Here is a 17,127-nt window from a genome sequence, read left to right as displayed (position 1 = left end):
AAGCCAAAGGCAGACGCTTAACCGACTAAGCCAACCAGGAGTCCCCAGATAGGTACTAGTATTATGCCCATTTTACAAATACAAAAACTAAGGAAAAAAGACATTAAATGATTTCCCCATCAACCACAACTAGTAAATGACAAAGCCAAAACATGAATCCAACAGTATGGCTCCAGAATACCTACTCTTACCAGGTACACAATAGTGCCTCATGACATATATGACAAGATAGCAAAAATGGGATGGAAAGAGGAGAGAGTGACCTACAGAATTAAAACACCAACACACTAACAGACATCATAAAGGATTTTAAGATTAAAGGTGATTTATTTTCTTCCTGGTTTCTTTATTTTTCAAATTTTCTACAGCAAACATGTATTACTTTTATAAACAAAATAAAAACAATGAAAATTATTTTAGAATTAAAAACATTAAGGCATGATTCAAAATACACTGAACTGATCAACAGATGGAAGTTCTAAGCACCACCTTTTCCACAAAAAAGAAATAAAAATAAGATTTGAAAGAAGAAAGCAAGAAAGACAAAGATGTGAGATACAAAGTATAAGTAAGAATAGAGTTAGAGGAGTCTGAGATGCAAGACTGAGATGAATCAATAAACTTATACAAACAGTGGAAAAAACCAAAACAAAAAGGCAACTTTCTGAATGGGAAAAAATATTTGCAAATGATATATCCAATAAGGGGTTAATATCCAAAATATATAAAGAACTTACACAACTCAACACCAGAAAGACAGACAATCCAATTACAAAATGGGCAAAGTACCTGAATGTGGACATAAGAGAATCCTTGTGCACTACTGGTGGGCATGTAAATTGATACAGCCACTATGGAAAACAGCATGGAAGTTCCTCAGAAATTTAAAAACAGGAATACCATATTACCCAGCAATTCTACTTCTGGGTATATATCCAAATAAATGAATTCAGGCTCTCAAAGAGACATCTGTACTCCCATTTTCATTACAGCATTATTTACAATAGCCAAGATATGGAAGGGACCTAAGTGTCCATCAACAGATGAAAGGATGGGGGCACCTGGGTGGCTCAGTCGCTAAAGCATCTGCCTTCAGCTCAGGTCATTATCCCAGGGTCCTGGGATCGAGCCCCACATTGGGCTCCCTGCTCCACAGGAAGCCTGCTTCTCCCTCTCCCACTCCCCCTGCTGTGTTCCCTCTCTCGCTGTGTCTCTGTCAAATAAATAAATAAAATCTTTAAAAAAAAAACCAAAAAACAGATGAAAGGATGAAGAAGATGTGGTACATATATACAATGGAGTATTTCTCAGTCACAGAAGAGTGAAATCTTGCCATTTGTAACAGCATGGATGGACCTAGAGGGTATTACGCTAAGTTAAACAAGTCAGACAGAGAAAGACAAATAACATATAACTTCACTTATATATGGTATCTAAAAAACAAAATGAAAAATCAAACAAAACAGAAACAGACTCATAAATACAGAGAACAAACTGGTGGTTGCCAGACAGAAGAGGGGTGAGGAGACGGGTGAAATAGGTGAAGGGGATTAAGAGGGACAAACTTCACTATAAAATAAGTAAGTCATGGAATGTAAAATACAACATAAAATATAAACAATAATATTGCAATAACTTTGTTTGGTGACAGTAACTACACTCACCGTGGTGAGCATTTATAATATATGTAAATGTTGAATCACTGTTGTACATCTGAAACTAATATATTATATATCAATTATACATCAAAAAATTTTTAATTTTTTAACTATAAAGATGTCTGAAAAGAGATCAATAATCTCCAATAGTAACAAAGCAAGAACAGTATACAATTTTGAAACTTTTCAAAAGGAGAAAAGGATCCTTTTCTCCATAACATTATATGGCAGCATTTGCAGAAATATCAATACTGGTGCTATATGAGTTTCTTTTCTTTTTTTATTTTTTGGGAAAAAAACAAAGACAAACCTTTTAGCAGTTACTTTCCGAGATTATTGGGAACCAAAATCTATACGCTACAGCTTTCTGCAACTACATGAGAAAGTTCAGATACCAGTGAAGCTTTCCAATATGTAGAATAGTTTTTCAATCTTTTAAGCTAACAGACAAGCTGTTACAATCATATGCAAAATGATATAAAAAAAAGGTTAGTTGGTAACCATAACAACATGGCTTTGGCATATACTATTTCATAACTGAATTGGAAATAAAGGAGAAGTAACAACTGACACCACAGAAATCCAAAAGATGATAAGAGAAAACTGTAAATAATTATATGCCAACAAACTGGACAAACTAGAAGAAATGGATAAATTCCTAGAAACATATAATTTTCTAAAAGTAAATCAAGAAGAAATAGAAAATCTGAACAGACCAATTACTAGTAATGAAACTGAATCAGTAATCAAAAAACTCCCAAAGAGGGGCACATGGGTGGCTCAGTCTGGTAAGTGGCTGACTCTTGGTTTTGGCTCAGACTGTGTCTCAGAGTCCTGGGATTGAGCCCCAAGTTGGACTCCATGCTCAGCATGGAGTCTGCTTGTCCCTCTCCCTCCCCCTGCTCATGCTCTCTCTCTAAAATAAATCAATAAAATCTTAAATAAAAAAAAACTCGGAAAGAACAAAGTCCAGAACCAGATGGATTCACAAGTGAATTTTACCAACCATTCAAAGAATTAATACCTATTCTCCTCAAATTATTCCAAAAAAAAGAAGAGGAAGGAAAGCCAGCATTACCCTGACACCAAAACCAAAGACACCACAAGAAAAAAAAAAAAAAACTGTAGGCCAATATCTATGATAAACATACATGCAAAAATCGTGAACAAAATACGAGCAACCCATTCAATGAGCATTCAACAATACATTAAAAAAAATCATTCACCACACACGATCAAGTGGGATTTATTCCAGGGATGCAAGGATGGTTCAGTATTTGCAAATCAATACATCACATTAATAAACCAAAGGATAAAATGATATGGTCACCTCAACAGATGCAGAAAAAGCCTTTGACAAAATTTAACATCTGTTCATGACAAAAACTCTCAACACAGTGGGTTTAAGAGGAAACATACCTCAACATAATAGAGGCCATATATAAAAAACCCATAGCTAACATCATACTCAATGGTGAAAAACTAAGAGCTTTTCCTCTAAGAACAGGAATAAGACAAGGACGTCCACTCTCACCACTTTTATTCAACATAGTAATGGAAGTCCAAGCTGCAGCAACTGGACATGAAAAGAAATAAAAGATATCCAAATTGGTAAGGAATAAGTAAAACTGTCACTATTTGCAGATAATATGATTCTATATATAGTAAACTCTAAAGACTTCCCCAAAACACTATGAAAATAAATTCAGTAAAGTTGCAGGATACAAAATACACAGAAATCTTGCAATTCTACACACTAGTAACAAAGCAGCAGAAAGAGAAAGTAAGAAGACAGTTCTATCTGCAATTGCACTGAAAAGAATAAAATGTGTAGGAATAAATTTAACCATGGAGGTGAAAAACTGGATTTTGGAAACTATAAAACATTGATGAAAGAAATTGGAAGATGATACAAATGGAAAGATACTGTATGCTCATGGGTTCGAAAAATATTGTTTAAAATGTCCATACTACCCAAAGCAATCTACAAATTCAATGCAATCCCTATCAAAATGCCAACATTTTACACAGAACCAGAATAATATTAAAATTTTTATAAAACCACAAAAGACCCCAAATAGCCAAAGCAATCTTGAGAAAGAAGAACAAAGCTGGAGCTATCACAATCCCAGATTTCAAGATATACTGCAAAGTTGTAGTCATCAAAACAGTGTGGTACTGGCACAAAAACAGACACACAGATCAATGAAACAGGATAAAGGGCCCAGGAATAAATCCACACCTATATGGTCAATTAATCTATGAGAAAGGAGTCAAGAATATACAATGGAAAAAGTCAGTGTCTTCAACAAACAGTGCTGGCAAACCTGGACAGCTACATGCAAAGAATGAAATTGAACCACTTTCTTAAACCATACACCAAAATAAACTCAAAATGGATTAAAGACCTAAATGTAAAACATGAAACCATAAAACTCCTAGAAGAAAACATGGGCAGTAATTTCTTAGATGCAGGCCACAGAAACACGTTCTAGATATGTCACCTCAAGCAAAAGAAACAAAAGCAAAAATAAACAATTGGGACTACACCAAAATCAAAAACTTCTGCAGTGAAGGAAACCATCAACAAAACTAAAAGGTAACTTACTGAATGGTAGAAAGTATTTACAAATGATGTATCTTATAAGGAGTTAATATCTACCATGTATAAAGAACTTATACAACTCAACACCCAAAAAAATAATCTGATTAAAAACTGGGCAGAGGACCTAAACAGACATTTTACCAAAGATGACATGCAGATGGCCAACAGATACATGAAAAGATGTTCAACATCACTAATCATCAGGAAAATGCAAATCAAAACCACAATGATACATCACCTTATACCTGTCAAAATGGCTAGAATCAAAAAAGCAAGAAACATCAAGTGTTGGCGAGGATGTAAAGAAAAAGGAATCCTTGTACACTGTTGGTGGAAATGTATATTGGTGTAGCCACTGCAGAGAATGGTATAGAGGTTCCTTAAAAAATTAAGAGAAATACTATATGATCCAGTAATTCCACTACTGGGTATTTACCTAAAAGAAAATAAAAACTCTAATTTGAAAAAATATATGTACCCCTATGTTTATTGCAGCATTATTTATAATAACCAAGACATGGAAACAAGCCAAGTATCCGTCAATAGGTGAATGGTAAAGAAGATATGGTATATCTATACAATGGAATATTACTCAGCCACAAAAAAGAATGAGATCTTGCCATTTGCAACAACATGGATGGATCTAGAGGGTATTATGCTAAGTGAAAAAAGTCAGAGAAAGACAAATACCATATGATTTCAGTTATATGTGGAATCTGAAAAACAAATGAACAAAATAAAAAATTAACACTTTGAAAAAAGTAGAAAAAAAACTACTTAATTTTTCACACATTTTCAGTTTACATAAAGCATAGCCTGCAAGCTTTAATTTTCTGCCTAATTAAATTGATTTTCATTTACACTTGTAGCTTAACTGTTATTTTCTGACTGTAAGTTACTTTCTGATGCATATTTACTATAAAAAATTTGACAAATATCAAAAACATAAAGAAAATAATCACCTACAATCCCAGCCCCAGAGATAATCACTATACAAATCTTAGTATATTCCAGACTTCTTTATAAACATATTTGTTATATTACCTAATAGAACCAATACTTTGGTCACTTTAATAGTATTTCATGGTACTTTCCCAGGTCATAAATATTCTTTTAAAACATTATTTTTAATGACCACATGATATTCCTTCATATGAATGAATCACAATTTAATTAACCAATCCCTTGATTAGCTAAGATATTTTTATCATCCAAAAGCAGCATAAAGACAGAAACACTAGGAGCTCATTTCATTATTAATGAAATTGGTAGTCTTGTCACCTATCTTTCAGACCTCACAGAAGTACTACTTGAGAGAACAATTCAAAACCTTAAAGATGTATTTTAAAACAAATGGTAAAACATACCAACTATACTATCAAAAAAAGCTCCACGAAGATGCCAATCGTTCTTATCATTTAGGAAAGTGATCATGTGGGACAACAAAACATCATTGGCTTTCTGACGTCCAAAGAATACACACAGCCGTGTTATTCCATTTTCCATCAAGGTTTGTTTCACAATATTTTCAGGGTCACTTAGCAAAGTGACAACTTTCTGTTGGACCATTTCATGTAAGGCTTGCAGCTCTAAAAAAAAAAATAAAATAAAGATAGGATCAGTTTTTTTCCCCCAAGATATACACCTAGGCTTCTTTCTTACTCCTTGGAGGAAAAAGAACAATTAGAGAAGCCACCATAAAAAGTCTATAATCACTAAATTTTTCCACTGTTCAAAGCTCTGAAAGATAGATGGGAAACCAAAATATAAACTGAAGAACAGGGGTGCCTGGGTGGCTCAGTCGTTAAGCATCTGCCTTCGGCTCAGGTCATGATCCCAGGGTCCTGGGATCGAGCCCCACATCAGGTTCCCTGCTCTGCGGGAGGCCTGCTTCTCCCTCTCCCACTCCCCCGCTTGCGTTCCCTCTCTTGCTGTGTCTCTCTCTGTCAAGTAAATAAATAAAATCTTAAAAAAAAAAAAAAAAACCCTGAAGAACACCACCCTGATAAGCATATGCCACAAGCATGGTTCCAACTCATTAATTAAACAGATGTATTTTTGAGGCTCAAGGAGAAAAACTATGGGAAAATACCAAAAAGATCATACTGCCACCAGTAAAATCAACTTGATCAAGGACTTCAAAATACTAGACTTGTTAAGGATATAAACTGATGGTACAATTTAATACTTGCCCACAATTTAATACTTTTAAAAAGCATTTTTAAGGTCAGTTTTATTAAATTTTTAGAAAGCAGAAAATACACTGCAAATCCTGTCAAGGCTTTACATGATGAGGCCACCACCTTCCTCTCTGACTTTATCTCCTACACACCCCCCCTTTTTCCTTTTCCTTCTAAAATGTAAACTCAACAGGAGGATCTTTTCTGTCTTATTCACCGCTGTATTTCTAGTGCTTAGAGCAATTGCCTAATGCAAAGCCAATGTTTAACAATTATCTGCTGGCTTAATGAATGAAGGCAGAGGCCACTCCTGGTGGAGTGGACACCAGGACACCAGGACACCTCCTGGTGTCGCCACTTTCAAGAGAAAAGGTGGTCTGATATGCAAAATACTATGTTTGCATTAAGACAAACTTTAGATTAATTCCAAAAAAGGTTTAACACCTAACTTCATTATCTATAAACATCCAATTACATGGTTATAGAATGTAGAACAGTATCATTTTCTAAGTAATACCATGAAAAAAGCGAGGATTTCCTTTCTGATACATTCTTCTATAAGTTCAAAATTATTCCACTGTCTTCAACTGCAGAGAATATATGCTAAATATGACGCCCTTCTAATAAGTAATAGAGCCATTACTGTTGTGTATAGCATAAAAATCTAAAACTAGATTTCTCTAGCTTCCCTGAACTATAAATATCCTAGAACAGATCTAAGTGTATTATTTTACTTCTAAATCTTTAACTCAATAAACATTAATTAAAAGTCTGCTAAGAATTGTTTGTATGTAAAGAAACTTAAGACAGAAACTTTGACCTCAAAGAGTTTACCATCACATCTGTTCATTTAAAGCAAAAGGTGTGGGGTTTGATCCGTAAATCATAGATAGTACAACAAAAACACAGTTTATGATTGAGGATACTCAAAGTATACTCACATAAGGAGAAAAGTCTTAGATGCTTTAGCTATGATGATGTCAATGTTTTTTTCTTTCATCTTGTAAGAATTATACCATTCAGCTAGCTTTACTATTGACACAAATCAATTGTGGCTGAAAAACAACTGAACTTAGAATCTGTGGCAACAAGCTAATCATTTTCTGGTTAGGTAACAGTGTATCTAGCATACTGTGTATACAGAGTAGAGAGAAAAATGAAACACCAGGTACCTTTCATACACATACACACACACACACACACACACGAAATACACACCATATATATATATATATATATATGGTATTCTTTCATCTTACATGAAAATTACAATGATAGTTTCTTTCAAGTCCACATTAGTAATTCATTCCAAATAATAAGAAATCTGGAAGAGAAAATTATACTACCTGTGTCATAATTTCCATTGGGATGCGTAACTTCATCTATTTCTTCACTATTTGGGTCATTTTCCATATTGAGATTTTTTAACTGTACTAATTCCAGGAACCTCAAAGCTGTTTCAGCCAGCAGAGCTATGTTTTCTACAAAAAAGGGAAAATTTATGATTATAATCTTAAATCCTTATAATGTTTATAACTTTCCCTTCCTGTCTTTATACATATAAATAACAATCTTAAAACTAAGGAGGAAAAGTAGGACTTTCCAATTTAGCACTTAACCTAATCAGATTTTTGGTAACTAATCTTATAATCTACAACTAACAGTTTTTTAAATATTTTATCTATTTATGAGAGAGAGAGCACAAGGGGGTGATGAGCAGAGGGAGAAGCTGACTCCCTACTGAGCACGAAGCAGGATGTGGGGTTCGATCCCAGGACTCTGGGATCATGACCTGAGCCAAAGGCAGACGCTTAACCGACTGAGCCACCCAAACACCCCTACAACTAACAGTTTTAATAATGAAACATAAACTTCTTTTAAAAACACAAAAATGTACAGCATAGACACTATAGTTAACTCTGCTGTATGATATATATGAAAGTTAAGAGAGCAAATTCTAAGAGTTCTCATCACAAAGAAAAAAAAACTTTTTTCTGTTTTTGCTTCTTTTCATTTTACCTATATGAGAGGATGGAAGCCAACTAAACTTGTGGTAATCATTTTAGAATATGTGTAAGTCAAACCATTACACTTTATACCTTAAACTTATACAGTAATACAGGTCAATTATATCTCAGTAAGACTGGGAAAAAAAATACAAAATATCCCAAAATATAGCATTCAAATCTACTGAGGGAAAAGCTTAATCCTTCTACGGAGACCTATAAACAGTATCTTAACAGGTGAGAGATATACATTAGACTGACAGAGAAACATTCACATTAAATTAACAGGCTGGGATGCCTGGGTGGCTCAGTCAGTTGAGTGTCTGCCTTCGGCTCAGGTCATGATCCCAGGGTCCTGGGATCAAGTCCCGCATCAGGCTCCTTGCTCAGCAGGAGCCTGCATCTCCCTCTGCCTGCCTCTCTCTCTCACTCTCTCTCTGACAAATAAATAAAATCTTTAAAATATAAATAAAATAACAGGCTAAGCTGGGCTTCAGAATCACAGACCCGTCTCAAATCTCGGCCCCTGACACTTACTAGGTGGCTGCTTAACATATGAGTATGTTTCACACATACATAGGTCACATCTACCTCAAAAGAGCTGTTACTAAACTGAATCAACCATTATTAGATTGCTTTCCTTGTGATACTCTGAATTTCTTTATGAACCAAAGCATTGCCATGTTTCTGCAGTTGTATTTTCTCCTTTCTCTGTTATCTCCTAAGACTGTGATATTCCTTACCACTGTGCAAATATCTAATTTCTGCGGTCACATTTGCTATCAGATCTGCTTACACTTTCTTCTCCTTTCCATTTTTTATTTATATCTCTATCCTTCCTTCCTTCCCATTTCTGTGCTTAACATATGACCATACCAGGAAAAGACTGCACTCTTTTCCTTAGCAATAAACAGCACCGAACACAGAGCTTAATTAACTACCTTATTTCATCAATTCTCAGACTCACTTTTTCCTTAATTTTTAACACCACTACAATTGAGGTGCATCTCACAAGAGTTGAGATTGCTAAAACTATCAAATGTAGTGATTACTTTTATCTTGGAGTCCCACCCCCTCCCAACCCGCAACAGGTTCAACATTGTTCTGAAGAACAAAAATTTACCTCCAAGTACCCAAGACGTGAATACCTGTAATGCAAGTTCACCCTAAAGATGGGAGAGTTTGGGCCATCCCCTGATAATAAGGTCAAATTCTAGACGAATGTACCCACTTTAATGGATGTATCTTTATTAGGAAAAGTCTCTTACTTTCCTGGGCACTTCTAAAATCTGAGTACATCTATGACTATTTCCCCATTTAAGTTCATACACCACAACACACTTGAAAGTTTACACAAGATACAAATCTATACCACCTCTGAGTCTAAAAAGAATACTGTAAAAGACATTTAAAAATTAATTTAAAATTTTTATAATTACTGACGTGTGTGGTTTAATTATACTTAACCATAAAAGTTCAAATAGACTTCTGGCTCTACTGAAAAAAAGACAGCTTTATCATGCACTAAGCCATGATGAAGGGACACTGCAAGGTACCAACACTGACCCTGGGTTACCATAGACTCTCATCATAAAGACCCAGAAGACCAAAGAAAAGCAGAGTTGCTTCAGAGTCAAGGTACAGACAGCAGCTCTGAGAACTGAGAAAGAATGAGACCAGATACATTTAGGTCATATTGTTTAGCGTCTCCCATTCCCAATTTCCTCACTTGTAAAATGAACGTAATATAACATCTATTGCTCAAGGTTGTTGCAAGGATTAGTTGCAAAAGATATATAGATCTTAGAATCCATATATCTTAGAATCTGAAATCTATCTTAAAATTTATATATCTCTTGCAACAAATCCTTGCAACCTTGAGCAGCAGATGCTCTGACACAGGCTTTTCAATAAATAGTAGTTATTTTTATGCTATCCCTATTAGTAATTGACTGTCACAATGTTAATATAGCAGCTACACATCAGAACCTTACCCATTTAACACAACTGAGAACAAACTAAGACCAACAGTAGGTAATAAAACTCTAAAGAAAGATACAGCTTGTTTTTAAAACCTATAAACTTTTATTTATTTTTCTGGTTTAATTATGTTTGCCAAGTGAATTATAAATATGCTATGTTACAAATTATAAACTCAAATGTACCTTTCTTAAAGAAATCCTGAATTTTCTAGGCCTGACATGTATACCTATACAGTTATGGAAATCAGAAACCATAAATAATAGGCAATGGATAAATATAAATAAAAATATATGTATAGGGGAAAATAAAAAACCCAACAACCACCACTTTGTGGATGTACCTAGAGAAAAGGCCAGAGTCCAAAAACCATTTTTCATATGTTCCATTAAAATAATGACAGGCAAATAGTAAATTTAATAAACCTAGCAAGTACCTTTCAAAAAAGTGACAATATCATCACCACACTTTATGTACTATTTACAAAGACCAAAACAGAATCTGTGATTTCCAGATTATATTAGAAATAAATTATGAATTGTGTTAATGTTTCAGTGACATCTTCCATGCAAAAAGAAGTATGCAGAATTAATTTGGGGAGGTAAAAACATGAATTTTGAGTAAGAATTACAAATAAAACAGGTGGATGTGTTATAACCTCATCACAAAGAAGCCACACACCTTAAGCACTATAGTAACTAAAAGGACCTTAAAATCTGGTAATAGGCTAACCTTTCAACACCTAATTATCCAGCAAAATTCATCTTTTTGAATGGCAATAGACTTGTATCCTACAGTTGATATTCAAACTAGCATATCTGTTCAGAGAAACTTCATAAAGACCTAAAGACACTAAGTCAGAACATACTTGTAAACATTAGTCTCACTCCAAATTAAATGTAGTATACCATGTAAAATCATAGAATATTACATATTTTTCACTTGATAATTCTGATCACTTCAAAAATGAGTACAATCAAAAGTTGAGTCCCAGGAACAGATAACCTACAAAAATTATTAAAATGTACACAAATAGTTCAAGGACTATAATTCACTCTTGGAATCCCCAAATAAATCAGAGAAACAAGAGGTATTATAGTCACTAACTTCAAAAATATGAGCGGCTATTACTTGAACAATAAACTCTTACCAGCATAGGCTAGTCTAACAATAGTAGCATCATCTTGGGCTAAGTGGGCTATGCCTGGCAGAATATATTCCGGATAGATATTGACATCATTGCGAGGAACCTCTTTGACAAGAGCAAGAACTTTGGTCAACGTCCTCAAGGCCTCAGCCCTCACTCTAGGAACAGAGTCATTGCTGAAATGCAAAAGATATGGAGTAATACGATCCAAAAGAATTTCTACACTTAATCTTGGGGCCAAATGCAAAATAAGTTCCAAAGCAGCAAGTTTGGAATCACAGTATTTAAGGGTCTGCAGACAGGACGTTATAACAGACACCAAGATAACCAGCCCATTTTCCTTAGGCTCTCCTTCTGCTTTTTCTGGCAGATCATGTCCACAGAGATTGTGAATAATGTTGCCCAAATCCTTCCGTATAACCAGAATGCGCTCATCTGCAGAAAGAAATGTTTCCTTGGCAAACTGGGCCATGTAGGGCTGAAGGAATGTGTAAAATATTTCAGGAAAGGCATTGCCACGCTGCTGCTTTAGGTAATCTTCTGCCCCTAAACGTTTATCTGGCTCACGATGAATCATCTGAGTTACCTACACCAAGGGGAGAAAAGGAGTAAAAAATAGATTTGAGAACAGCAGATTAAATCAGATGAAAGCTACAAGGGCAACTTAAATATGACATAAAGAATTTTTGAGGTAACTCTGACTCTTCTCAGTCTTTGCCTTTCAAACTACTTTCAGAACCGGACTCTACTACTATCCTACAGAGCAACAGGAAATCATAGAGTAATGTATTACAGATGGCCCAGACACAAAGGGAGATATACCCTGTTCAGCATTCCCATTTACTAAGACAGGGGAGTAATACATTGCTGCCCACAACTCAAGGATTCTTAAAACACTTTTGAGTGGGGTAATACCACTGAGAATTTGAGGAAAACAATGGGATTTTCTCCAGAAAAAAAACTGTATACACAACATTTTTACATATAAAATTACACACGAGTCTGAAAAGAATCACAGAACCACTAAAATCTATTTATATATCAGAGTTCTGATTTAGAGTCTTAATACCACAAGTCCAAGGGACTACATGGTTTAAGTGTAGTTCTAGGATCTAGTCAAAAACGGAATCAGTGGTTTAAACTTCTCAAGTGTAGTAGAGATGTTAAATCCTATAAACCCTAGAGATGATATACCTAATGTGAATTTGTCATCTTTTCTGACATCTTAGGGAAATAATTTTCTTTCAATATACAGAGCACAGCTTAATTTTTCCTAGATCTTCAGTGAATCAGTCATTATTTAAATACTTAAAATATCATAAAAACATATCTAGTTAGAGCTTTCTGTTTATATTCTAAATAGGCACCTAGCATTGAACTTGCAGAGAATCAAATGAACTATAAATATCAGGAAAAGTGACTTAAACAGAATTCCTGTTACATTCAGATTAAGCCTTAAAGATTCATCAGATTCACTCCTTTCATAGTTAAGAAAATGCAGGCCCAAACTCATGAAGTCACTTAGCCAATGTAATGTGACAAATGAGTGCCAAACCCAAAGACAGAACAGCCAGGTATACCAACTCCTAATCCAGTGCACGGTTCACTGAAGATGAGCTAAACTGGCTTCCTCTAAAACATCTTATTTTTTAATACTTGCCATTTGTAAGAGAAATTAAATGTATTCTATATTTCCCTACCTAACTACAGAATATTTTAATATACTATAACTTTCCATGACTGAGAGTCATCATCATTATAAGCCATCAGTTACTATATTGATGGACTTAATAAAGATCCCCTCAAACAGTAAGGTGGATATATGGCTTATGTGACCTCCCACAGAATTCTTTATATCTGTTCTGCTATACTAATTAGTGATTCTATAGCCTTCCTTTCCAGAACACCCTCAAGAGAGACATACCAAGCTAGGTGTTTCTATATGAAATGGCCCTATAATACTGCATTATATTCAAGTTGATGTTTCCTGTCTCTTTCATTTTAGATGTATGTCTTCTTCATTTCTTACTAGCAAGCTCTATCCTGGACAACCTCTCTAACCCTAAGGCACCTCTTTTACCTCCTCCCAAATCTATCCAAAGCAGAGCTGAAGACATGCGTGTGTGCGTGTGTGTGTGTGTGTGTGTGTGTGTGTATAACATTATGCATGGTTTATATACATATAAAATTTAGTCAAATGAGCTCTGTGCCTGAAAAGAGGTAAAGTATTATACACTTCTCCCTAACAAAGTAAATAAAAATAGGCTGTTTGTAATTGTCTATGGGGCTTTATTGCTTTGTTCCAAATTCATAAAATTCCAGAGAGCTGTCTAATGCAAAAGTGAGAACACAATTCTATTAAAACCTAGTGGAGAATACTTGTAGCATAGTTACCAATTCTCTGATACTGCGATCTTCAATTTTATTTAGCACTTGTTCCGGGAAAAACTGTCCATTTCTGTAAGCCAGAAGTTGAGAGAGATCAAACAGCGGTACACCTTCTGTAAAAAGCTCAGCTATAACACAACCTGGAAAATAACAGATATAAATCCATTAAATATGCAATACAAGATATCTTTAATACAGATCAAGAATTCAGAAAATTTGCAAAACTCAAAATGAAAATCCCTAAGTAAACTGAATTAAAAATTTTAATGCAACATACAACTACGATCAAGCAAGACAGGAAAATGTCTATTGCCTTATCATCAGTTTCAGTGTAAAGTCAAAAGAAGCCCAATGAGTATTTCTCCATCTTAAAAAATAAAAATCAAATGAAATTACTTCCTAGTTCTCTAATTTAAAATGAATGTATATAATATATACATACATATATTTACAGATAGATTACAAGTCACAGGAAATAATGACTTTTTTTAAGTATGGACTTATTTTAGACATTAAGTTCATAAGGAACTGAGAATTCACATCTGACAACTCATTTATTCACCATCAAACAAAAAGTTATTAGGTGTCTACTATACACTAGACACTAGCAGTGCATATAATAGATAAAATCCTCATGAAGCTTTCATTCTAGGAAGACATAAAATAAACAAGTAAACAAACATGAGGAGTGCTACAAAGTATAGGTATAAGACTAGAAAGGGAAGGAAAGATAACCCAATCATTCTGCACTTACATAACCTTCAAACAAGGAATAAAAAAAATCTATCCACATTCCAAAAAGGACAAACCAGTTTCACTGAATTATATGACCTGCATTTCACAAGTCTTTTTTTTTCTAAGACAGAAAGAGAAAGAGTGTAGGTGCATGTGGGATTGCGGGGGAGGGGGGGTTGGCAGAGGGAAAGAATCTTAAGCAGGCTCCAGATTCAATGTGGAACCCCATGTGGGGCTCGATCTCATGACTCTGAGATCATGACCTGAGCTGAAATCAAGAGTCAAACACTCAACGAACTGAGCCACCCAGGCACTCCTATATTTCACAAGTCTTAAAAAGATCCTTAAATAACCTTAGTTCACAGCATCTGCATCTGCTGGTCTCTCTACCTAGAATGCTACTCCCCAAAATGTCCACCTGATTTACACCTCCACTTTCTTCAGGTCCTTCATCAAATGTCATTTAGGATATTAGCAGTTAGTAAACTAACCAGTTTAAAATGGCAAGCCCCACCACCACAACTACCCCATACTTCTTGACTGGCATGTTTCCTTTTCCCTTTCCCTGCTGTTTTTCCACACAGCACCAACTGCCAAATTAAATATATTATGTATTTATTTTCTTTACCATCTTGTATACCCACCAGAATGTAAACTCCACAAGGAAGGGATTTTCATCTATTTTGCTCACTAAAAAAATTTCCAGGAACTAAAATAGTTCCTGACACATAATAAACACTTAATAAAGTTCTTAAATTAATCTCTACCTATTTGTAACAAGTTTTAGAATAAAAGACTTAAAATAGCTATTAAAAACACCATAAGCGGGCGCCTGGGTGGCTCAGCTGGTTAAGCGACTGCCTTCGGCTCAGGTCATGATCCTGGAGTCCCGGGATCGAGTTCCACATCGGGCTCCCTGCTCAGTGGGGAATCTGCTTCTCCCTCTGACCCTCCCCCCTCTCATGTGCTCTCTCTCTCTCTCTCTCTCATTCTCACTCTCTCAAATAAACAAATAAATAAAATCTTTAAAAAAAAAAAAACACCATAAGCAAGAAGGAAAAAAGAAGACCAGACCAACACTACAAACCAACTGGATCTAAACAGACATCAAAAGAACACTCCACCCAACAACAGCAGAATACAAATTCTTCGCAGGTACACATGGAACACTCTCCAGGTTAGACCATATGCTAGGCCATAAAACAAGCCTCAGTAAGTTTAAAAAAGGACTGAAATCATACAAATCATGTCCTTCAAACCACAATGGAATAAGAGATCAGTAAGAAGAAAGCTTGAAAAATTCACAAATATGTAGAAATTAAACAACACATTCCTAAATAATAAATGTATCAAAGGGAAATTAGAAAAATACTTTGTGATGAATGAAAATGAAAACACAACATACAAAACATATGGGATGCAACTAGGACAATGTTTAGAGGAAATGTGTTAACTATAAACACCTATATTTTAAAAGCGTGCAGGACAATAACTTAACCTTAACCTTAAGAAACAAGAAAAGTAAACTAAAACCAAAGCAAACAGAAGGAAAGGAATAATAAAGACTGGCATGGAAATTTGTGAAACAGAATAGAACACAATAGAGAGCATCGACAAAATCTAAGGTTGGTGCTTTGAAAAGCTCAACAAAATTGACAGACTCCGACTAAAAAGATAGATGTCTCAAACTACTAAAATAAGGTATGAAAAAGGAGACACACTACCAACCTTACAGAAATGAAAAAGAACTATATTTTGAACAACTGTATGCCAACAAATTAGATAACCTAAATAAAATGGACAGATTCCTGGAAAGATACAGATTACCAAAGCTGATTTAAAAAGAAACAAAATCTCAATAGACCTTATAAAGTAAAGAAATTGGATTAATAATAAACATTCCACAAAAGAAAAGCCTAAGACAAGATGCCTTAACAGAGGCTTCACAGTCTGTCAAATGTTAAAATACTTAACCATCCTTCACAAGTTGTCCCAAAGAAACAGGAGAAGAGGGAACACTTTCCAACTCATTCAAAATTACCCTGGTACCAAACCAGACAAAGACATCGCAAGAAAAGAAAACTACACACACCAATATTCCTGATGAATATAGACACAAAAATCCTCCAAAAAATACCAGCAAACTGTGTGCAGGAATTAGTAAGTCCATACCAATAATTAAAAAAAAAAAAAAAATGAGGGGAAAGAGAGGACACTTGAGTATGCCAGAATGCTGAGGGCCTACTGGTGACTGTGGAGGAAGTACTAGAGTTGGAAAATCATTTGTAATCAAAGACTGGATCAGGCAAGAATCAGCAATGGATGCCAAATCAAGAAGGAAGTTGTGATGACTGGTCTGTATTTGCATATTTCTGTATTTGCATGGTCTTTAAGTTTCTTCCCACAGGCTGCTTATTAGTTGCAAGGG

At 34.9% G+C, this 17,127-nt stretch overlaps 1 protein-coding gene across 5 annotated transcripts in view; it reads right to left on the bottom strand.

The window, feature by feature from the left end:
* PIK3R4 (phosphoinositide-3-kinase regulatory subunit 4) overlaps positions 1-17,127 on the bottom strand; it is a 90,655-nt gene that overhangs the window by 66,899 nt on the left and 6,629 nt on the right. For all 5 annotated transcript variants that reach the window (XM_028099172.1, XM_028099171.1, XM_028099174.1 and 2 more), the window contains exons 3-6: positions 13,971-14,104; positions 11,580-12,162; positions 7,790-7,924; positions 5,631-5,852 (exon numbers count right to left, since the gene is read on the bottom strand). In XM_028099172.1, coding sequence (XP_027954973.1) covers positions 5,631-5,852; positions 7,790-7,924; positions 11,580-12,162; positions 13,971-14,104 — 1,074 coding nt within the window. The remainder of the gene's footprint in view (positions 1-5,630; positions 5,853-7,789; positions 7,925-11,579; positions 12,163-13,970; positions 14,105-17,127) is intronic.

This window comes from Eumetopias jubatus, unplaced genomic scaffold, assembly GCF_037043125.1.
Source record: "Eumetopias jubatus isolate StellerSeaLion01/CBP00866 unplaced genomic scaffold, mEumJub1_p1.0 scaffold_1, whole genome shotgun sequence".
NCBI classification, from domain to species: Eukaryota; Metazoa; Chordata; class Mammalia; order Carnivora; family Otariidae; genus Eumetopias; species Eumetopias jubatus.
This window is presented reverse-complemented; position numbering and strand designations above follow the sequence as displayed.